Raw genomic sequence first — 22,643 nt, 5'->3', positions numbered from 1 at the left:
CCTAGTCCTGGTCATGGTAATCCCAGACAGACCCAAAGGCTGGGTGGAGAAGTGATTGAGAGCCACCCTGTAGAGAAGGACTTGGGGATGATGGTTGATGTAAAATTCCATGTGAAGCCACAGTGTGTGCTCGCAGCCCAGAGAGCCAATGAAATCCTGGGGTCTATCAGAAGTCGTATGGCCAGCAGGGCGTACCACTCTACTCTGATCTTATGAAACCTCACCGGAAGTGCTGAATCCAGCTCTGGGGACCCCAGCATGAGAAAGACATGGAAAGGTTGGAGCAAGTCCAAAGGAAGGCCATGAAGATGGTATGAGGGCTGGAGTACCACCCTTGTGAAGACAGGCTGAGAAAGTTGGGGCTGTTCAGCCTGGAGAAGGCTGTGCAGAGATCTCCTGGTATCTGAAGGGAGCCTACAGGAAAGCCACTGAGGGACTTTGTCAGGAACTGTAGTGACAGGAAAGGGAATAATGGGTTGAAACTGAAAGAGGGGAAATTTAGGTTAAATATATCGAAGAAACTCTTAACTGTGAGGGTGGTGAGACACTGGAACAGGTTGGCTAGAGAAGGTGTGGATGCTCCATCTCTGGAGCTGTTCAAAGCTAGGTTGGATGGAGCTCTGAGCAACCTGGTCTACTGGAATGTGTCCCTGGCCATGGTAGTAGAGTTGGAACTAGATGATCTGTAAGATCCCTTCCCTTACAGGCTTTTTATTTGGAGGATTGAGAGTGGAACAAAAATGATAAATCTGTTCTCTGTCATTGTACTTAGACTTAAAATTAAATAGTAACAAACTAGAGACACTGTTTGTATCTGAAAAAAAGAGTTTCTTATATCAATATGAGCCAAGAGCTTTGGCCTTAACCTTTGTTGCATAGTGCACAAGACTCCAGAGGACAGAACCCTTTAGAATGAAAGACTGAGGACTGTATCTAGGGAAAATTCCACTTTTTATTTTTTTTCACTCATCATTTATTTACAAATACACATTATAACTTTTATATACATTGCACATTTACATGGTAGAAAAGTACAAAACTATATATTTAAATGAATTTATATTTAACTCGCCATGTTTGAAAATATAAAATTGCATCAGAAAAAAAGTATTATGAAAAGCAAGAAACTTGAACTGATAAAGCTTTGATATAACTTTTAGCAACACACAGATTGGGAAAGAAAACTTTGAAAGTGGCACTGCAAGACCATCTTAAAGGAAACACCCGTTAAAACATTTATGCATGTTAGAAAAAATCCCCAAAAAACAACAAAAAGAAAATAAAATCTTTATTCTTATTACAGTTAGCCCTGTAGTTATTATCAACCTTCTTAATCCAATTTCTTTGGATCTGGAATTTGTATAGTACAGTATAAACTCTCAATACATTGAGATCACTTCAGTACATGATGTGATCAGAAGTAGAGAAAAATGAAGGGAAGAAGTTTCCTTAAAGATTGCCCCACTGCACCCTGAACTTATACTTAAGTCAGTTACAATGCCTTTTGGTCAGTCAAGATTCCTTGTAAACAAAAACACAGGGATCTTTTAAGTACAGAACTGGCAAGAAGAAAATCCAATAAATAAACATAACAGAAACTGACATGCAAGTTTGTTAAAGTGGAAGTTAACATCAGTGAAACAAAGAGATCAAATCTTGTGGGTAGGCTCTAAGGAATGGACTTTCATAGTTAACAGGAAAAAAGAAAAGCTTTACTTTACAAGCAAGAGACCTCACAATAAATAACACTGCTCTTCCCGTAACGAATAAATTTCTTCAAAAAAGGTGTACAGTCAACCAGACATTTTATGTATAAATTATAAAACATGACACAGTATAAATAAATGTCTACGAGACTCAACTATATGTATACTTTTTTTTCTCCCCAAAATAAATAAGCATACACTTATTTACAGTATGGACATTGATTTTGTGCCCAATGGCTGTTCCAATAGTGATGGAGGTTTTACCACTCTAGAATGGAAGATATAGGAAAGCTGTAGTCCTGGTCTTCATCTTCCTCTTCATCTTCTGGGTCTTCATTAATGGCTAGATGGGGGAATACAGGGGAGCTGTTGTTTAAATAAGGACAACAACAGCGCAGAAGCAGCTCAGTGCATGTTTTCAAAGCCCTCTGAACAGCCATAATACAGCGTTGCATTTTATGCGACTTGTAGTGAGATGCTCTTTGGCATCTGCTGTTATGCAATACGGTTTTTTTATACATAAACTATGAAGTCATAACTGCAGAAAGTTCTGAAGAATCAATGGCTCAGGTTTTATTGGCAGATTCCTGAAATCAAATAATGAGCGCTCTGGTGTTCTATGTTTAATTGCTTTGTGTCCTTCATTGAGAGCTAGTAGAGGCAACTCTGCTAAACCAGATGCCTCTGTGCTACCTTTGTTTGTTCTTTTGGACCGAGTTACAGTTTATCCAGGTGTTAATAAAGCAATCAGCAAAGCACACGAGAGCAGACAAAGTACAAAAAAGTCACTAGAATTACAATCCTCGGGCAACACCTTTCTGATAGAATGGCTTGTCCTTGGAACATCCCCAAAAACTCCAACTTGAAGGCCAGCTTGTTGTTGGAGATCTATTGCATTTTATCAGCAACCAAAGTGTGTGCGTGATAGATAGATACTTATACTCTACTGTACCTTGAATCAATAAATCAAGCTTTCTTATGTTTAAAGGTGTAAGTCTTCATTACCTAGGTATCGCCTTCAGAAGCTTTTAACTGCAGAGTTAAAAATCTCACTTACAGTTGCAAGATCCAGAGTGCTTTACTTCTAGAAGCACGCCCATTGAGCAGGCTGCCTCTTTCATGGCACACTCGCTTGGGTAAGTTGTGTTATCACTGGCACAGACTGCCTCTTCTGACTTGCTTTCAGGGCATAGCTCATCGCAGAGGGCACACCGACCTCTACCAACCTTAAAATCCCACAGGCATTTCTTCCCAGCAGTGCACTGAATATCTTCACAGGATTTGGCTTCTAAAAATATATACAGGATACCAGAGGTAAGTGAAAAGGCAGAGGAAAAAAGAAAAGCAATGACAAGCAACCACCAAAACCCCCTTTCCCAGGTGAGCTGTGAAAACCCAAAGCTCAGATATAGTAGATGTGATGATACTTGCTGATTTTGCTCAAGCAAGTATTCCCTTGGACAACACTGCCTGTCTATATGTGGGGGAGGAAAGACAACTGTGCAAGCACAGTTTGACCCTGAGAATACAGAATTACTTTTGCCTGTTTTACATGACTTTCCTCCTCCATTTGATGTCTGTGAAAATTCAGCTCTCCAAATTAGCAGCAAGTGCAGGATCTGTCAACAGGTCCAGCTTTTCTGAATCTATTATTTTCAGACTGACCTACAGAGAGTAGTTGTCTACAAGATTTGAAAGGGATTTCACCTCAATCTATGCCAACTAAAAGCAACCTGAGACTCCCTTGAATTCCCTCAGCAGTTTTGGGGAACAGAGGTTTCCCTGCAGGTGCTTCATTATAACACACTACACTATTGGTTCTTTCTGGAAATCACAACACAGAATGTCAGGGTGCACAGAGATTATATTCCTATCTTCGCCCACCAAATGTCTCCAAACTCCACAATTATTTCTCAAGAGGAAAAAGTGATCAGATGTTTCAAATTAAGTTAACATAAGCTTTGCCAAGACCACTTAAAGACAATAGTTTAAAGTAAATCAGACCCACTGAATACTGAGACATTGTTACACTGTAACCATGCCATCATCTATTTCATGGTGGCTGCTCGTCTCTTGGATCAGCACCCATGGCCAGAGCAGGATCAGGCCCCTTCTCCCTCATCTTTTTTGCAGTCTTTTCCTGAGCAAATTTCAGCCTGGCTCTCCTCTTCCTGCAGGGGAGCACTAACCCCAATTGCTGGCAGTCTCTCTTCCTCACCAGCACTATAACTACATCCATCCAATTGCACACACTGGATACTCCGAAATAGGTGACTGAAGAAGCTTCCCCCATCCTTACCCTCCTACCAAGATACATACTGATGCATTTTCCTTCGTAGGCTAATCCAATGGATCTACCCAGCAGGCAGGTGGCTTTCCTCAGGTGGCAGGCACTGGCGTAAGTTATGCCATCATTCCCGCAGAGATACTGTTCAGGGGAGGTAGGCTCTGGACAAATTCGATTACATGTCACGCAGTAGGCATTGTTGGTTTGGTCAACCACACATGTGGAACTGCCTGGGCATAAGACGTCCCTGCAGGTCTCTGAAATACAGACAGAAACAGTCATTAGTAGAAATACCAGAGTCCCAGCAAGCAGTAAATAGGTGACACAATGAAATAAATAATCAGATAAAAGCCTTCAGCAGCTCTCCTCAGTTAAGGGCCAAGGTTAGAAGCTTTCCCAACTCAGGGTAGCTGGTGGGACACAAGTGCTGCAAGACTATGGGGAACTCTCAATTCCGCTATGTCCTTGTCTGTTGAGAGTGGTCTAGTTACTGTCTTCCAACATTTGGAACATCACTCTGGTTCCTGTGGGGAAGTACATCTAACATCTCCTCCTCCATCTAACATCTCCTCCTCTCTACACTCAGACACACACCCTTTAGCATTTGAGGGGCATTGGATTAGATTTACAAACCTACTTTTGCATTTGCCCTGATATTGGACTTCGAGCTCGGGCTGTTCTTTACATCTGGCTTTGAGAAGGGCACACTCGTTCCTGTAGGTTTTCCCATCTAAGCCACACACGGGGCCCTTCCAAGTGATATTAGAGCAATCCGGAGCACAAACACACCGAGGTTTGTTCTTCTTATTCATTTTACATTTCTTCCCGGGTCCACAGTCTACATTTTCGCATGTTTCTGATGGAAGGAAAGAGGCACCACTTTAGTACTGAGAGTGCAGAACAGACCTGATGTCAAAACTGCTTAATGGAAAGACACCGTGAACCCAGAGCACAGAGCGAGAACACCGTTCCCAACCCCTTCCAGGAAACACCGCTCGAGGTAAATTCCCTCTGCAGCGAGGGCAGGGGGAAGAAAAGATGAGATATGCCGGGCGGCCAGGCAGAAATGGGGGTCCCCTCCCCGGTCTCGAGGCTGGTACGAGACGCCCTTCAAAGCCCAAAAGAAGAAGGAAGGGGAAGGACCGCGCTGCCACCCTTCCAGTTCTCTCCCGGCTCCTCCTCTCCCAGCCCAGCCCTTGTCTGAGCCGCTCCTCGGCACGGAGCAGCTCGCCAGCACCCCCTCACCTTTGCACGGGATGCAGTTTGGGGCTCCCCCATTAAAAATCATCCATTTAAAAAGCGTGTTGTCGTTTACGTCCTCTGCCGTCCACGACGTGGTCAGGCGGCCGCTCTTGCAGCACTCCTCCTTGCTGAGGTCGGTTTTGTAGAGGACCTGGCAGCGCCCGTTCCGCGCCTGCCGGAGCCAGCAGTTCCCAGCTGCGGGGCGGGGGGCGGAGGGGACACCCAGACGGATCAGTGGCGGCCACCAGTGACCCAGACACAGCACGTGCGCCTTGCCGTGACTTTCACTAGACTGTTTCCTTTTATTTGTCCCGTTCATAACCCGCAGCTACTACGGCTCATTTGGAAGCCCAGCTTAAAAAACAAACAAGAAGATCCTACCCGTACCCCTCCCTCCTCCCCCCCCAAAAAAATAACCCAACCAAACAAGACCCCCTCCTAAACCCACAAAAGAACAAACAAACAAACAAAAAAATACCTCAATCCAACCAAAAAAAAAAAAAAACACAAAACGAATCAGGATACCCAAACAAAACAAAACAAACTAAAAGAAAGAAAAGACCCAACCAGAACAGGACGAGGCAGTTTTCGGAGGCATTTATTCCATATGTAGAGCAGAAGGAGCACTGCCGACACGTGACAGAGGCTTGAAAAGGATGTGCATTTAAAAGGGAATAAAAAGAAAATCGCGCTTGCAAATTCCTTCCTCCTCCCCCTGCCCTCTCCTCCTCACCGCGGCTGCACAGCAGCATTGTTTTAGTGCCGCACAGTTTCAGTCCCAGCCCATTTTGCAATCTGCACGAATTGGGAACATTTGCTGTTAGCAAGGTCTTTCGAAATCTCAGCATTTTGCTGCTTCTATTAACAAATATCTTTCCTTCACTAAAATAAGTCAGCAGAATTCCAAAAAATAAAAAAAAAAAAGTGAGCAAAGTACATAAAACCCAAGGACGCTTTGAGTAGGAGGTCCCTACAGACTTTTAAAAATCGATCAAGCTGGAAAAGTTATAGGTGCCATCTCTCCTGCAAGCATTTCAGAGGAAAGTACACTGTCCTTACACCGGATAGAGTGGGTTTTGTTGGGGTTATTTTTTCTCTCTTTTTTTTTTCTTTTTTCCCTAGTATGCCTGTTATTTGTGGAGTCCAGCCAAGAACGTTAGTCCAAGCAACTCCCCCTTTTTTAGCTGGAGCATTTTGGTTGGGATGAGTCTCTCGTGAATAACCAATGTGACTTCTCCAGCAACTCAACACCAATTGATTCTGCTGGTAATCTGGCCAGGGCTCGATCCTGCCTCCTTACTCCGATGGGAACGTACAGCAGCGAGGGGTCAGGATCGACCAGCCGAGATGTCGCTGGGCACGGGGGAAGACCCCTCGCCACTAAAAACCATTGAACAAACAATACCCTTAAAAAAAAGTTTTGTGGCTTACAGTTGCCTACATTAAAGTAACATGCTCTATATTGGTAGTGGGGGAGAAAAAAATAAAAGGAAAAGGTTCTGGAACAAGCAACGGTAAGACATCCAGTCTGTGGCTGGAACACGTTCAAGAGAAGGGAAAAGCCCCAAACCTAAAAATCAATATTCTCTTGTGTCGAAAGAGGGCTCTTAAGAGTTGTCAATATCAGGTTCGGGTTTGTTTTGTTCGCACGGCGAATTAAAAAACCAAACCACCAATTTATTAAAGCACACTTTTCAGTGCAGGAGAATTTACAACGCCAATATTTATTCAGACACACACGTACACACGTACATACGTACACACGCGCGCGCACACACACACACACACACACACACACACAAACACACAAGAAAACTAAAAAACAGGGAGGAGCAGTAAATCCCAATATTAAAGGAATGTCAGTAAAATGACCACTTATTGGTTTCTAAAAATGTCAGTTGTAACCCTAAGGCTCTCCATCACCACCTCTCCTTCGGTCAGGCGAGATAAAAGTCTGAGCTAAATTACTAGCAAACTTCGAGCAGTCATTCGGAAGCCAACACTGGAAAAGTTCCCTTGCGATGCTGCTCTTCATTCATGCTGCATAATAACAATAAATACCAAAAAACATCCTTATCTGTCCTCTGTGCCTTCGCAGAGCAGTGCGAAGATCCGATCAAAAAGGGATCTAAATGACACCTCTGCACCTTGGTACAAAGCAATCACATGCCCACAGTTAAACTTCTGTTCTGTTGGACCTTGGAGAGAGGCGTTTAACACCACAAGCAAACTAAACCGTGCCCGAAAGACAGGAAACTACAGTAATAATAAAGAAACATATCTGCGAATAAACAATCTGGTCTTACCCTGTACTCTGTGATCTTCCATGAAGTGGCACAGAAACATCAGAAGTAAGAGCATGCTCGGGTGGATTCTCTGATTTAACATCCTCAGTATAGCAGGGAGTGAGCGAGACGCAGAGAGAGCGTGAGGGGGAGTAGACAGAGGGAGCGAGCACTAGCCAGCCTGCTTATGATCGCTCTATTGAATGAACGTCAGGCTCTGAATGCAGTCTCTCTTTAAATCTATACGGGGGTCCTAGCTGTCTGCGGTGGGCGGTCTCCTAATGTGTGTGTGTGTCTGCTCGGGGGTGGGGAGATTTAAAAAGTTCAGTGTGAATCAGGTGACATTTTCCACCTTCTGGAAACCCTTTCCAATTATCCGCTCTAGGTGCACGAACAAACAGGCATGCACCCGCGCAGCCCCGCTCCAGCCCCGCGCCGCCGAGCCGCCGAGCCGCCGGCGGAGGCAGTGGCCGGAGGCGGCCCCGGCCCCTTCCCCGCGGACCCGCCCGCTGCCGCGTAAGCGCCGCGGAGGGCCGGAGACCCTCGGGGGGTCGCGGCCGCTCCAGGGGCGCCCCGGGCCCCCACTTACGACGGGCTGGGGGTGCTGCCGGAGGGCGGAGCGGCTCCTGCCTACACGCAGTCGGCTCCGCGGGCGCGGCCGTCCCCGCACGAAGTGGGCGCGCAGGAACATCCCGCTCCCCGCACGGCCGGCTGGCGGGAGGCGGATGGCGGACGGACAGCTCGCTCGGCCCAAAGAAACCCCAAACCCCTATCGACCAACCCCAAACCTGAAAAAAAATCCCCAAAACCCAAGAAAACCAAGAGACAGAACCGACTAAAAGTTTAATACCTAGGGCCGTGCCCGAGTTGACAGGCTTTTCACTGGGAGAGCCCGGGAGGACGAGACGGGAAGGGGGCGACGTAGGCGGTCTCCTTTGAGAATCAGAAAAGATTGCGACATCGATAATGAACTTCTAGGGCACTAGTTTATTAAGCACAGTCTGGCATTATTCTCCCCTTAGAAAAGTTGGCGGTCTCTCATTTATAACATTTTTTGGCACCGCTGAATGAAACTGAGTAGGCGATATTTCCTTTTATACAAAACGATTACTTAACGGAAAATGGTATTGTTTATTCAAAAGCTGCCTTTTAAATTTCGATTCTTTCGCTTTTCTGAGCCACCAAAGCACAACAGACTGCGAAGTATGCAGACAGGAATGCCCGGACAGTGCCGGGTCAGGGGCCGGTGCGCCGCGGCCGCCCGCGCCCTCCGCCCGGCCCTCCCCACACCCCTCCTCCCCGCTCCCGCCCCCCGCCACCCCCTCCCGACCGCCCCCTCCCCACAACTGCAAATAACTCAGTGATAACAGATTTTTTTCCACCAACTGCAGGAGATAGTGCTAATCTTTTAATAAAAGATCCCATTACAATGGGATCTGTCTGGACAGACTATAATAGATCCAGAAATACAGCCGTGCTAATATTAGAAGACAGTTGTTTGGGTGCCTCAGGCCGGGCCCTGGTCCCGCTTTGAAAGTGGGCATGAATCACAATGTCCCTCGGTACCACCTGCGGTCACACGCATTAAGGAGCAGGCTGGTAAATGATTGACCTCGCTGCATTTTTTTGTATTATTATTATTATTGTTATTATTATTATTATTATTATTATTATTATTATTACTATTATTATCATTATTATTATTATCCTGGTCCTGAGCATCGCCCGGGCATTTTGAGCACTTCAGAAGCTCCAGGACTCCACATCCTTTTTAGTCTTTTCCAAAATTGGTGCCACTCTCCCCCTGCCCCCGGCTTCCCCCAGCCGCGGGGCCGCGCTCATGCAGGGGTGCGTAGTGCCCTCTAACGGCGGCGGCGCGCACAAACCGACGGGCACCCCGAACCCCGAGCCGCCTCTGCCGCCAGAGGGGACGGATCCCGGGAGCAAGATGCCCTGAGGGGCTGGTCCCCCCGGCGCCCACGCCGGGAATGGCCCAGCCGAGAGGCGGGGGGCAGCGGGCTGGGCTCGGGGCGCGGAGCTCGCCGCGGCCGGGGTCCGGGGGCCTGGCTGCCTTCGCCGCCCCGTTTCGGGCGCCCCTCCCAGGGTCCCCTCGCTACCAGCCCCGTGGAGCTCCCGTCACCGCCGATGCACAGCCCGGGAGGCGGCACGGCCCGCCCGGGGCAGCGGCGGGGCCGGGGGTGACCCGGGGGACAGCCGAGGGGATGCCGCGGCAACACGGGGTGCGCAGGAGGCTATTCTCCTGCGATGCCGTGGGTGGTGGCGAGTCAGACTCACCTTCCCGTGTGCAGTTTGTGTATGTTTTTTAGTAATTGGCCAACACGGTGTTTATCCTGATAATGTTTTCAATTATAGAGAGGCATTTTCAGGCCATGTTCCTGGAAATGAAATGCTGGATAGGTCGATAAGGTTTGCACATGTGCCTCATGCATGCATCATCAGGAGATCAATATGATTGCGCTGGTATGGAGATTTGTATCACACCTGTTCTCTGACATCACATAGAAACAGCTGCTGTTTCTTTTTTGTTTTCCTTTTTTTTTTTCTTTTTGTTTTCTCTTTTGAATGCTAAATATTGAGTTTGTGAGTAAGACCATGTCAGGGTTATATTGTATAATCAGAAATGCTTTCTTCTTTCTCACTGTGTGCTTCCCTTTATGAATCCCCCATCCCTTTCTGCTTTGTCAACAATCATATTTAAATGGCCAAAAAAACAATAGAGTCAATCTATAACTGAATTGTCAGGCAGCACACAAAAAAAATGTTGGTTTCATTCTGACAGGCTTTAAAACTTCTTTTTACCAAGAAGTATATGAATTTTAATATAGGGGTTTGGATATGAATACAATCTTTGCAGCTGGCCCTGTTCTTGGAATAATAAAACATTTAAAAAAAAAACTTTTATAATAGCATCTCAAATTTTTAGAAAATTCAGATTTGGCTCCCAATTTACATAAAATATATTTCTATGTCTTACTTCTAATATACCTACAGCAGACTCCATAATCCAAAATATTAAGTGGCTGTTCTCCGAAGAAAATTGCAGCAAAATACTGAGAAGGAAGAAAAATAATCTGCAAGTGTAACCTTGTGTAACATATGTTATTAACATATATATGTGTGTGTATACACATATACATATATATATATGTATATATATATATACACACACACACACACACACATACCTATCGGGCGTATTTATTTTGTGATAAGTCAGTATTCACTGTACTAGTATAATTTATTTCCTTTTATTCCTTTCCCCTCACTCCCTCTCAAAAGAAGAGCAGTTGCTTGTATCAAGAATGGACCAGCTTGGAACCACATTGTTGACAAGGAACATGTCTGCAATAAAGTTTTTCAAGGATATGGATATGACCCTAGGCCAAAATTGGTTATTTGGACGGGATCTGGATTTTGAACAAGTGAAAATGGGGAGGCCTATCCTGGCAATCCCCAATCTCACCTTCAAGGGAGCAGAAAATGACTCGAACACCCTCCTGTGGTCTTGAATGTATGTATGCATCATCCCATGTGGTTTCTCACAAAACTGGCCTCTCTCACAGAGCAAGTACTCAAATAAAGGTAGAACGTCCTCTTCTGGTAGGAGAGAAGACTTGTTAGCTTCCTTATTACCATCTGATTGTCCTCATTATCACAAAAAGAAGGACCTGTTTCTGGAAAACTCTGCTTTTACAAAGGTTCCCCTCATTTGCCTCACTGATATCAGATTTACTGACTTTTCTGGGTATCAATGCATTTTTCCATTTGGAAACCTTACCTTCCATCTGCCTTTCTTTTAAAGTATAGGGCAATATAATCCTTCAACAAACACTCCAGTAGAAATTCATGTATTGTTTCTTAGCATAAAGTAGCATGAAAAATTGTATTACAAAAGTTCATTTCTTGATTTGAACAAGACTTTTCCATGAAAACCAAGCAAACTAATTCCTGATAAAACTTAAGGTTTAAAAACATGTTAACTGAATTCTAATATTAGGTAGTGTGTATGTGTGCTATTACACTGAAATTATTCCTACACATCAATGAGACTATTAAACTCAGAGCTTGCATTGCATGCTATTGGTGAGTGTTGTGCTTATTAGATGAACACACTTATGTTAAACAGTGGGCTTATTTCTTTAAGTTGACCTAAAAGGAGATGTCTGTTTTCAGATAGTGGTCAGTGGATTTAATAAAGAGGCAGTAGGCATCTTACCTAATAAATACCACTGGTAAAACTGTTCATTCCAGTTCATACTGCAGAAAGGTCATGTAGAGAGGTGGCATGTTCTATGTCAGATAATATTGACATATATGTGATATTAGCCAAACTGACCCCTTTCCTACCCTTGATTGTTGGTTTAGGGTGTAATAACAGAATTATATATTGCTTTACAGTTTGGTAGATATTTACCTCTTATTGTAGGTCCAAACCAGACAAGCTGCCATGGATACTCCAAAGATATTTTCTTCTCTTGCATTGGCAGTACCATGAACCAGCACTGAGGAAGTGCAGCCAGTCTTATTATTCAGTTACCATTGCAAACAGGATGTGATGTGGCAAGAAGAGGTTTAATGTGTGAGTGGAATGAAAACAGGTTGTTAAACAAGTTGCAAAATCTTTCCAGGTTATTGAAAACTTGGACAAAAGTACAAAATTCCAATAGAAAATGGGATTGGAAAAAACTGTAAGGAAACTATTAAAAACATTAATTGCCTGAGAAAGTGAAATGAAAAATTAAAAAGGAGTCTACTGATATATTCCTTTACTGATTTCTTGATCAAATACTCCTCTATTTCAGAGAATACAAACCAATTAGAAATGTGTAGCAGACAGTGGAATTTCTAGGGCAGAAAAAGGTTTTCCCCTCACTGGGATAGTGTTTTCAGCAGCAACAGGAATTCTGACATAGATACTAAATGAATTTTTGAAAACTTAAAGAAAAAAAAGGAAATAAAATGTAATTACTGTGAGAAACCTGCCATAAAACAGTGCTTAGGATGCTATTTTAAAGAAATGCCTAAATGCCAGAAAGACAGTATCACCAGCTCTAAAAACCGCATTTCCACATAAAGGTTTAAGAAGTGGCATAGTCAGAGGGAGCATGGAGAAGGCAAAGGTGTGTGATAAGAACAGCCTCTGAGAGGCCATTTCAGTCTTTGGCTGTCTTAAGTCATGCTAAGTGCAGAATGGCTCTTATCCAGCTTCCTGTTGGGCAAATTGCCTCTTCTACTTCCATGGTTCTGCCAAGTGAAGTTGTGTCATTCTTGGTGACAAAACTTCAATATTTAAAGTTGTAATTACAGATGAGGAGCATGGAGTAATTTTTTTCATTTAGGAATGGAGGGATTATATATGGATATTGTACTTTTAAGTTGTGAAACATTTTGTGTGGCAGACTTCAGGAGACATATCGGTTGGCACTCAGTTGCAGTTGAACCAGTACTGGAGACTGAACCAAAGATAAAATGAGACAGACATGGTGTGTAAATAACTATCATGAAAATTTACTTATTTTTTGCTATTACTTTATTTTACTTCTTGTTAGTTTGATTCTATTAAAGTTATTGTGGAGAGCATTTCTGATTCATTCAAAGCATGGAGTCACATAACTTTCTAATCCAAAAAAGGCTTTGTTCAACTCTAGGTCCTGGATTGGAGCTTAAATGGAATAAAAATCACTGTTAAGCATGACATCCATAGCTGACTGTGACAAGCTGAATATAGCAAGGCAAAAAGGGTAACGAATGTACCATTTCCAGCTCATTGTATGTATTTGGTGATGTCCTGGATCATGTTTCTAGACTGAGAGAGTAGGTGCTTGAGTGCATCAAAATTACAACCTTGTTAGGGACAGATCATTAACTTCTTATTGTGAGGTTTATATTTACTTTATTGCCCATCAAGGGAGAGGATCAGTTTTAATGGTTTATTTTCAGACATTAATGGAACCAAATGAATTGTGGACTGCTGTTTAGTCAGTGCCAGCTTATTGGGACATTATCAAAATTGTCCTACATGGTACATATTGGTAAACTCCAAATACTTCAAATGTCACCTTCTAGTAATGTGTTATACATACTGGTGATGAAAGAAATGAACTAGACAGAGCCTTCAGCAAAAAATGATCTAAATGAGACTAACTGTGATAAAGAATTTTAGAGAAGTTAAGGTCATGCCTATGATGGAAGCAAAGTTTTTTTCCCAGTTGTGATGAGCTGCTTTATTTTTATGAGCAGAAAATTAGTGTAATTCAGGATATGGTATGGAATCACACATGTGTCTCATCTCTTCACAGGTCATCAAAATTTTCAGTCCATTAAAAAGCACATTTGTGCTATCACAAAAACAACAGTGAATTTCCAAAATTAATTTTCAATACAAATTGAAACTATTTTGCTGTATTGAATAAATGGCACTACATGTAGCTCTCTAGACTTGTCTTATTGCACCACTAAATGGTGGTATCTGTAGACTTCTGAAGTCTTATTTAGAAGTCAGATTTTTATGCAATAAATATGACTAAAAATATTAGCTAGCAGTATGGGAAGGAGGAAGAGTCCAGTGTAATTTATGCCTTGTTTTGGGACCTATTTAATACATTATTTTTTGCAGTGGAGGCCCTATGTGGATTGCTCAGAGTCTGCTGGCTTCACAGTATGTACTGTGCCAATTCAGCAGCACAAAAATTTGCTTATGTCCTTCTCATGCTCTGTAGCAATGCATTCTCAATACATGGCTTGGAGAATGTCATGTCAGAAATGGGCTGATGAAGAAAATACACCAGCCACTGAGAATGCTTTAACAACTGATGTTTTTAATGTGGTTTGAATGTACTAAATGTGAAAACTGCATTGTCATTGCTTCTTCTTCCCATAACCCCCTGCCAGGCCAGGGGACTGGGAGAAGGACAGTGACCTCATGTTACCTGAAACCCTCTCCCATTGAATGTAAATCCCCTTACTCCTATTGGCACAAATCCAAACTCCCCTCTTGTCCCTTATTGGTGAATTTGTATCCCTCCAAAGTCCATATAAACCTGGACCCATGACTAAACTTCCTCTTTGTTCCTGCCTTTGTCGGTGGTCCCTGTGTGTCCTTTTTGGGGGCTCTCAGAGACCACATGGCTGGGGTAAGCAGAGAGCACACACTTCTCCTAGGTTAATGCACTGCTAATCCAGGACCAGGAGAAGTTCCATATCATTGCAGATTCCTTCAGCACACAGCATAACGAGGCTACAAGAAACCAACCCTCATAATGCTCCCCCAAGGAGGGGGTCTAGTGTTTCCTGTGACTGCTAACCAATAACTTGGTTACTTCACGTACACTTCTACACTTGATCAAGAGGTGACTTGAGGAGCCAGAAGTTGTGAGTAGAAGGATTGATATCAAGACTGCCAGTATAGTATAGTTAGATGGATGTCTGGAAACAGAGGTAGTAGTGCCTCCTCTGCACGCCAGGCAGCACATTCAGTCATAGGTTTGCAGGGCATAGGTTTGAGCTTCTGCTTTCTTGTCTTTGCCCTGACCGTCACCTCATCTCATGATCAACCTCATCAGCTCTGGTTTCCTCTGGTCATCATAATGGGAATGATGTCTGTAGGACCTCTGACTCTGAGGGCTGGCTCAGCCTTTACAATGTCATTGTACAAGACTGTTGTGGGAGCAGGAGGAGTAAGCACCTCAGATGAGAGGGTTTGACAGGCACAGTCAGGAAAAAGGCTTTAGCCATTTTCCCAGCCTGTGTACTTATCATGTGTGACTGCCTACTGCTCTAGAAGTGTGTGGCAATACATCTGCTAGCCCTGTACGAATAACCTTAGACTTTACAAAGGACATTAAATGTCTTTATTTAGGCAACTGAATCAAGAACAAAACAATGTGCCCAAAGGCATATGGACAGCCTGTGGAACATCAGGGAGAACCTCCAGATCTTAATTAAATATGTCTTCACTGGCTATGCTTTTGTGCTGCAGTGTTATTTGGTGTTATTTATGTATGCAAAAATCCTTGAATTGGCTCCCTGTTTTAAAATATGAAATGATAAAGAAAAGTTGATTATTAAAAGAAGCATTGTTTCATTAATGCCTCATCGATTCATTCAGGATTTGGTCTATATTAGGTTGCTGCCTTTTCTTTATATCTAATATATTTCCTTTGGTTCCCTTTTTCTTTTTTTTTTTTTTTTAAGGTGAAAGAATTATGAGGTTTGCTCATCAAGTTTGTGTCACTTTCTTTCCTGACAGGCAGTAGAAGGTGATAGTAGTTTGGCATAGAGTCCAATTATTCCTTTTTTCTACCATCATAGTTCCACCCTAATTGCACAATCTTAAAAGTCCCTTTATTCAAGACTAAACTCAGTTTGCTTCTAGTCCCTCATCACACTCATTGACTGTATCTTGTAGAGCTGATTGAAGTTTTAAAGCATCCTTTATAGAATCCAAGGAGAAGATGAAATCCTGTGGTGGTGATGGTGAGAAGGCAGTGTAGTATCCTTTCCAGCTTTGTATATAAAGAATGCCATATTTTCAAATGGGAAAAGTTACAAAATTGATCTGTCAGAGCACCCAAATGCCTTCTAATCTGAATGCTGTACTAGTGCTATTCACAACGTAGGATCAAACCCAGCAAATCTGTGAGCCTTGACAGGTCCCTCTTGTAGTGATGACAGTAATGGTTAAGTAGAGGGTGCCCTAGGCCTCTCTCCTCTCATCAAAGGTTCTCATGAATCTTTGCTTTTAAAGGCTGCTAGCCTTCGTGAGCTGCAGCATTACCAAGGTCAAGTGTTCTGAATGTAAATGCACTGTGAGGCTTGACTCAAACAAATCACCTTAAATAAGTGGGGTTTTATTCAGTTATCTTTCTTTCATAGTCTCTGGTTTCTGGATGACATGGCAAACACATCTTCAGGTCTTTCTGCAAATCAATGACATTTTGGAAATGATTTTTTAGAATTTAAAGTGGAGATTGTGATATGATGTCTGTATTCCAGCATCTAGCATTTTAAGAATATCTGTATCCTTGATACAAACACTAGGTTTTCCAGGTGGGAAATTTAGGCCTGCAAGGGGCTGTGATATGAAAGCACAATAGCAAAAGTAAACTACTTTATGGAAATGTGATTTTCAGAGAAAGACTTTTTTTCATATCAATTTACAAAAACTTAAGAGTTTTTGGTGGAGGAGCAGGGGAGAGGGAAGGGAAGGGAAAAGATAGCATAGGGGTAAATAATGGAATGATTAGAACCTACAGAGAGACCTGTAAAGTAAAGAATCAAACTGAACTAGTGCTATTAAATTTCCATTGGTGTTCATGGTATTTTGGCAGAGAAAAATATTTAAAAAGGGTTCTTTGCAGCAAAAAGATAGTAAGGGAGATTTTGAGGAACAGTTGAAAATATGAAAACATCTTAATTTGAAGCAATGTTCACTACTCCAAGCTGACTTATAGCTACAAAGAATTCATAAAATAAGAGAGACCTCTTGAGGACTGAGGATGAATTCCAATAGCTCTGTTCTTCTTAGATGTCTTTAATGTATGTGTAGTTTACCTATTAGTGAAATAACAGGAAAACAGAATAAAGGAAAGTACTCCTGAGAAGACCTAAATGAAAACCGATTTCACATCCAGTAGGTGGAAAGAAAGTACATTCACAGCCAAGTGAGTGCTTTACCCACACAATTTTGAAGCATACTTTAGTAACCTGCTACTAGTAAAACACAAATTCTTAAAAGAATTCATTCTGAAGTATCTCAAAGATGAGACATAACAAATCTAGACAATGAGAGAGTAATTTAAGCATCCAACTCTGTATGCCACTTGGCTTAAACCACAACATCCCAGAATTCAATAGTGCAAGTAATGTAACTGACTCTTTTGAAGAAAATGACAGCATACCAACACGGTAACTTCCAGTGTCTGGAATTACTTAAAAATGAAATAAAAATATTATTTTTATCCTGTCTTATTTAAAGATTAATATATTTTTCAAGATCTTTAAGCCTCCTAAAAAACTTTGTGAGCTCTTTATCCTGCAGCAGGACATTTGCAGGTAATTTTTGTCTTATTCTAGGATATTGTAATAAGAGTGCAGTATAAGAGTGTTGACTCTATTACCCTTAATTAAAAAAAAAAAAAGAGAGAGAGAGAGAAAATATCCAAGATGTACTTGGAGCTTTTCAGAATTTTAATTATTTTCACAGAAAAAGGAGAACAAATCCTGGACAAGTTTCAACCCCAAATTAAAACAGTAACAATTTGACACACAGAAGAATGGTAACAGATAAAAACATATCTGAATGTGGGGAGAGAAGGCAGGTAGAAGGGATTTATTTGCAATTAATTTTTTTTCTTTATCATTTTAATATTTTGTTTAAAGTGCTGCGACATTTGTGATTCAATTATAGTAATGTTCTTTTAGATGCAGAAACAATATAATCTTCAAATCTTGCCTCTCTTTTTCGAGTGTTCCTGTTCAGGTAAGATACCCCATAGAGGTGATGCCTGTTACTAGACCAGGACACATCACTTTTTCAGCTACATGGTTATTATGCACTGCCTGATTTAAGACACACTCTTCTACAATAATTCATTTTTTATTATATAAATATGCTATGTCTTATATGGTTCTTTTACTAGTGGAGAAGTGTAAAGAGGGGGCATGACTGCCCTGGCTACAGCCTTAGCTGTGCACAACCCACTTAGCCCCATGCTGGCAGGCAAGCCAAGGACGCTGCTACCTTGAGAGAGCTGGCAGTGGGTAAACAACCCCGAGTCGAGGCCGATTGGCTCTCGTCGGCTGCAGCTCCTCGTGGCTGTTCGCGTGGGTACCACTCTATACCCAATCAGCTTAGCCGCACGGGCGCGTGGCAAGTTGTAACTGGGCAATCGCCAATTGTTTTTGTGTGCATGATCAGTTTGGAAGTCTATATCAATCCCGTTTATTCCGCAATGAAGTTGAAGCATTGACCATATCTCCTTGAGAATTAATCAGTGTCTTTTGTCGTTGAAACCCGGGTCCGTGCACTGGGGGAAAACCCGCGAAAAGGCGAGGGGCTCTCACCGTTAAAGAGACCCCCGCCGACAACAGAGAAGAGGCATCGTTTAGCACCTTCTTTTATTGTAATGTTTTGCAATCAGACACATTTTCTTGTTCCATAGGCAGCAAATTCAGGCTGAGAAAGATTTGTAGGGGAAGCTTTGAAGGCTGAGACATAGACGTAAGAAAAGGACAACATTTAGATGTTTTATGCGTCTTAAATTGCTCTTTCAAGAAAAACTAGTGATGTAGAGGCCGTACCCCCGTATTGGCACAAGGACAGTTGGCACTTCACTGAGGCAAAACACACCAGCCCGCTTGTGCTTGTCCTTTCGGCATAACCCTCTAGTGGATCTGAATGGGATTTCAATCGCATATGGAAGTGTGTCTAGTGTTCTCCGAACAGCATGCCACCAGGGATGCTGCCTCGAGACCACTCTGATAGCACCTGAACTCTTACTCCCTGAAAGACTGTTCAGAAAGATGTTCAATATGCAGCAGTTCTGAGGAGCATTTTTGCCGTGTTCCTTGAGGAGTGTTTCCGTCAAGCTCACAGGAACCCTGCAGACTGAGGTCTATGAGATGTGTTGCCCTCTCCAATGTCTTATCTCTGCCCTGCTAACTCGTGTCACATTGAGGGTCACAGGTGGATGCTCTAGATTCCTTCAAAAGCCTCACTGGCTTTACTTTTGGTTTCTGAGATTTGGTGGCCATCTTCCTTTTGTGGATACAACAGAAAATAGCAAACTTTCATTAACTGAATTCCTTGTAAGGTAAGTAAATAAAAACCACCAGCAGAGATCCCAAAAGGAAGTCAAAAATGGAAATTATAGGAAGCTTTTTTTAGGGGCATGGGTGGAGGTGCATTTTCTTGAAAATTCAGATTTGTCTGTAGCTATTTCCTTGATTCCTTTCTCAATGAGTTTCACTGAAAGACATTTTCACACTACAAGAATGTTGTTCATGAAGTGGCTTCTTTCCCCAGGTATATGCTCTAAGGCAAGCTGAAATTTGATGTACACAGGTCAGTTACTTTCAGGAAATAATTGTTACCACTAACTGCTTATATTATCTACTGCCAGATTTAAAGGGATTATTCATCCCATTAGAAATAGTTGGGAACCAAATAAATGGGTTTTATTTCTCCCAGGTCTTAGGCAGTTAAGTATTTTGCAAGGAAACCTTGAGGGATCCACTGCTAAGCAACAAGGTGTTGGATATAAATGGACTAACATTGTATACATAATGTTAATTTGCAAAGAAGACAGACGGATTTGGGGTTAAAATAGAACATAACAGTTGGAAAATCCCTACTGGTCTTTCTTGTGTCATTCTAAGAAACTAATTTAATTTGTTTTTTTCTGGGTCACTGTAAATTTACAGTAATGATAATATACCTGCATGTTGTAATCTTAGTGTAATTATGAATGAAATGTTTGGTCCCGCACTATTTTGTAGCACTGTGGTCAAATACAGAATGTGCACCAGGTAGCTGCAGGGAAAATGCAGTCACCAACACTGAAATTGTCTGTCTGATAACCTGGATGAAGGAGGATGCATGTGTGCTGCACTGGTGTTGGAAAGGGAGCCTGCTGCTGGGGAGAGGAGGCACATGGTTGTCCTTGACAGCATACTATCCCCATTGTCACATCCTAATGCTATCCAGGTCTGGTGGTGTGTGCTGAAAGACTGCACAAACAACTTTCCTTGTGACCATCTTCCTCAGCTACTTGCCAACAGTGGGGCAGAAAGGAAAGGAAAAAGTGAGAGCATCTGTGTAGGTGAGGGTAATATTTCTTTTTGGCCCTGAAGTCAAGATAGATTGTGGCTGTACAAGTGACTGCACCTACTTTTACACCTGAACAGGTCAATGCTAGCACCAGTTGTTTTCTGTCCCAAGTTGCTGATGCTCTTTTCCATCTTCCAGTGGGATACTCATTCCAGGGTTTTTCAGGACTTTGCTCTCACTGTAGCTTAAGTCAGTATTTTTAGGTTCCAAGGAATCCTTGCAAAGTAGTTATGCATTTTCTTCTAATTATTGAGAGATACAGAATGACAGACTTGGAGTACCTCTGCTGTCATTGTAGAGGTGCAACAGTGAAGCATAAGTAGCCCCATTTTACAGGTAGGTCAGCAGTTAAAAAATGCAAGAAACTTGGTCAATGAACAGACTTTACAGAGGTAATGCACAACCAGGCATGACAGTTAAAATTAACATTTCAGTATGACCTAGTCACCTGTAGATTTCATTAAGCAGGACTTCTAAAGGGCCTTATGGAAGCACCATCTGTTGATTCCCAATAAAACTGTAAATACTATGGAAAATTTCTGCTGCTGGTTCTGTGTTGAAATGGGCTCACTGCTAAATGCTAAGCTTCCAGCTTGGATCCAGATTTGAATTTAAATGACTTGTTTATGTTGCTCTTTAATTTATGGAGTGCTTTTCTTTCCTGTGCAAGTTAGTGGAGAAAAACTACAACAACCTGTTCTTGTCTGTGCCTTCCAGACTATCCTATATCATCTACAGGATCATTCCTGATACTTTTAATAATGACTCTTCATGATATTTGCAAACATTCTAGAAGATTTCACATTGCGGTTACTTACCTGATAATTATCCAAAACCAAACCACCTAGATCTAGTACAGGGCCAAGATACAATATCCTAGTCTAGAGTAAAAAAGCAATGAGTCATTTACAGACCTGTTCTCCACAGCCATTTATAAACTAAAATAAAATAACTTTTCAAGGAAATAGTGGCTGGCTGGATTTTCATAATCCTTTCTATGTAGAGTGACATGGAATACATTAAACCCAGAAATAGTGAAGGCGATGTGATATTTTCCTGTACTGAATAATACTTGAGAAGAACCAGAGCGTCCTACTGCATTATCAGATTTCTTTTTATGTATGGACAACTCTGCTTCATCTTACAGCATTTAGTCTGAAGAGATCAAGAGAGGGAGATCCATTGTGCTTCAAAGTTAATGAGAATACTCTTAAGCAGTGGTGAGACCCACTTCAAAACACTGCAGAATAATTTTACAGAGTAGGTAAAACATGAGTGTCTTCCTCAGACTGGTTGTATAAATAAAGTTTGTGGGAGTATTCATTTGAGTGGAGTGAGAAATGTTTGACCCATGATCTTACATATCAAATATCTTTACATATTATTAACAATCTATAAAGCTGGACATAAAAATGTGACTTGTTAATGCCAAACTTATGTCATGTGGAACAGGAAGAGAAAGAACAGAGTCTTTCCTATATGGTTTGACAAGACCTTTTTCAATAAACTTGTAGAGTGGCCTATGGCCATAGGTGCAGATTATAAATTAACTTGGAGGCAGGTGTTTCCGTGGCTGCAGGGAAACTAGTGCCAACATGTATTCACACACTGTGTCCACAATATCCACCCTAAAAGTACAGGCCAGTGTTTGCAACAGACAGCAAATGGAAGCAAGCTTGTGATGCTGGAACAAATTTTCTATCCACTGAAACTAAAACTGGAAACATAAATACTATAGCTGGAAGATTATATTTGATCTCTGCCACCATTAGGATTCTATTTCAGATGTTTGTCTTCTAATAGTTCTGTTTTAATATGTAAAAACATAAAAGATAGCAATTCCTCCTCCCACCCCCACCCCCCCTATTTTATTTGTTTCTCTCTGTCTATCATGAAGATAAAGGTTAAAAGGGAGAAAAAAAATCTAGTTCTTTATCTGGAACACAGAAATTATGATTCCAAGTGGGCTGGTGACTGAGTGCAGTAGAATACCTCTGACAGAGATCAACTCCACTGGAAGCTTCTAAAAAGGATCAAGAAACTCCAGAGCAGACAAATATGGAATAATGTGACCACAGAGAAGATACTCCATTTAAGCAGTCAGTCAGTCAGTGGTCAACTTTGTGTCTGATTTATGCATCAATTCTCTCACTCTTATAGCGAGGGGGTCTATCTGCCTTATGTAACTGCAACAGTTTTGACTTGTCATAGAGTCTAAGCTTTTTGAATCCTCCTTAATTCTTTGCCTGGGTTTTTACCTTGTAGTAATGAGT

At 42.1% G+C, this 22,643-nt stretch overlaps 1 protein-coding gene across 2 annotated transcripts; it reads right to left on the bottom strand.

Annotated features, from left to right (window-relative positions):
• Positions 1 to 942: 942 nt before the first annotated feature.
• FST (follistatin) lies at positions 943 to 7,777 on the bottom strand. Of its 2 annotated transcripts, XM_071581249.1 has the most exons (6): positions 7,542 to 7,777; positions 5,239 to 5,430; positions 4,631 to 4,849; positions 4,026 to 4,250; positions 2,764 to 2,994; positions 943 to 2,049 (listed from the first exon to the last, which is right to left on the bottom strand). In XM_071581249.1, exons 1-6 carry the CDS (start codon positions 7,621 to 7,623, stop codon positions 1,967 to 1,969), a joined length of 1,032 nt encoding a protein of 343 aa, XP_071437350.1. In that variant the 5' UTR covers positions 7,624 to 7,777; the 3' UTR covers positions 943 to 1,966. The 2 variants fall into 2 exon arrangements, with proteins under 2 accessions (XP_071437350.1, XP_071437349.1); XM_071581248.1 differs by having other exon boundaries at positions 5,239 to 7,627.
• Positions 7,778 to 22,643: the final 14,866 nt, after the last annotated feature.

The sequence above is a fragment of the Pithys albifrons genome, chromosome Z, assembly GCF_047495875.1.
Source record: "Pithys albifrons albifrons isolate INPA30051 chromosome Z, PitAlb_v1, whole genome shotgun sequence".
Classification (NCBI taxonomy): Eukaryota; Metazoa; Chordata; class Aves; order Passeriformes; family Thamnophilidae; genus Pithys; species Pithys albifrons.
The sequence above is the reverse complement of the archived record's forward strand: the minus strand, read 5'-3'. Positions and strand labels throughout refer to the sequence as shown.

Bases quoted from the DNA above. Each gene is read 5' to 3' on its own strand.
- FST (XM_071581248.1), bottom strand. From the start codon at position 5,554: ATGAACGGGACAAATAAAAGGAAACAGTCTAGTGAAAGTCACGGCAAG. The intron at 4,850-5,238 runs GTGAGGGGGTGC...TCCTTCCATCAG, and splicing joins AAACTGCATCCCGTGCAAAG to AAACATGCGAAAATGTAGAC. The intron at 2,050-2,763 runs GTAAGTGAGATT...TCCCCCATCTAG, and splicing joins GCACTCTGGATCTTGCAACT to CCATTAATGAAGACCCAGAA.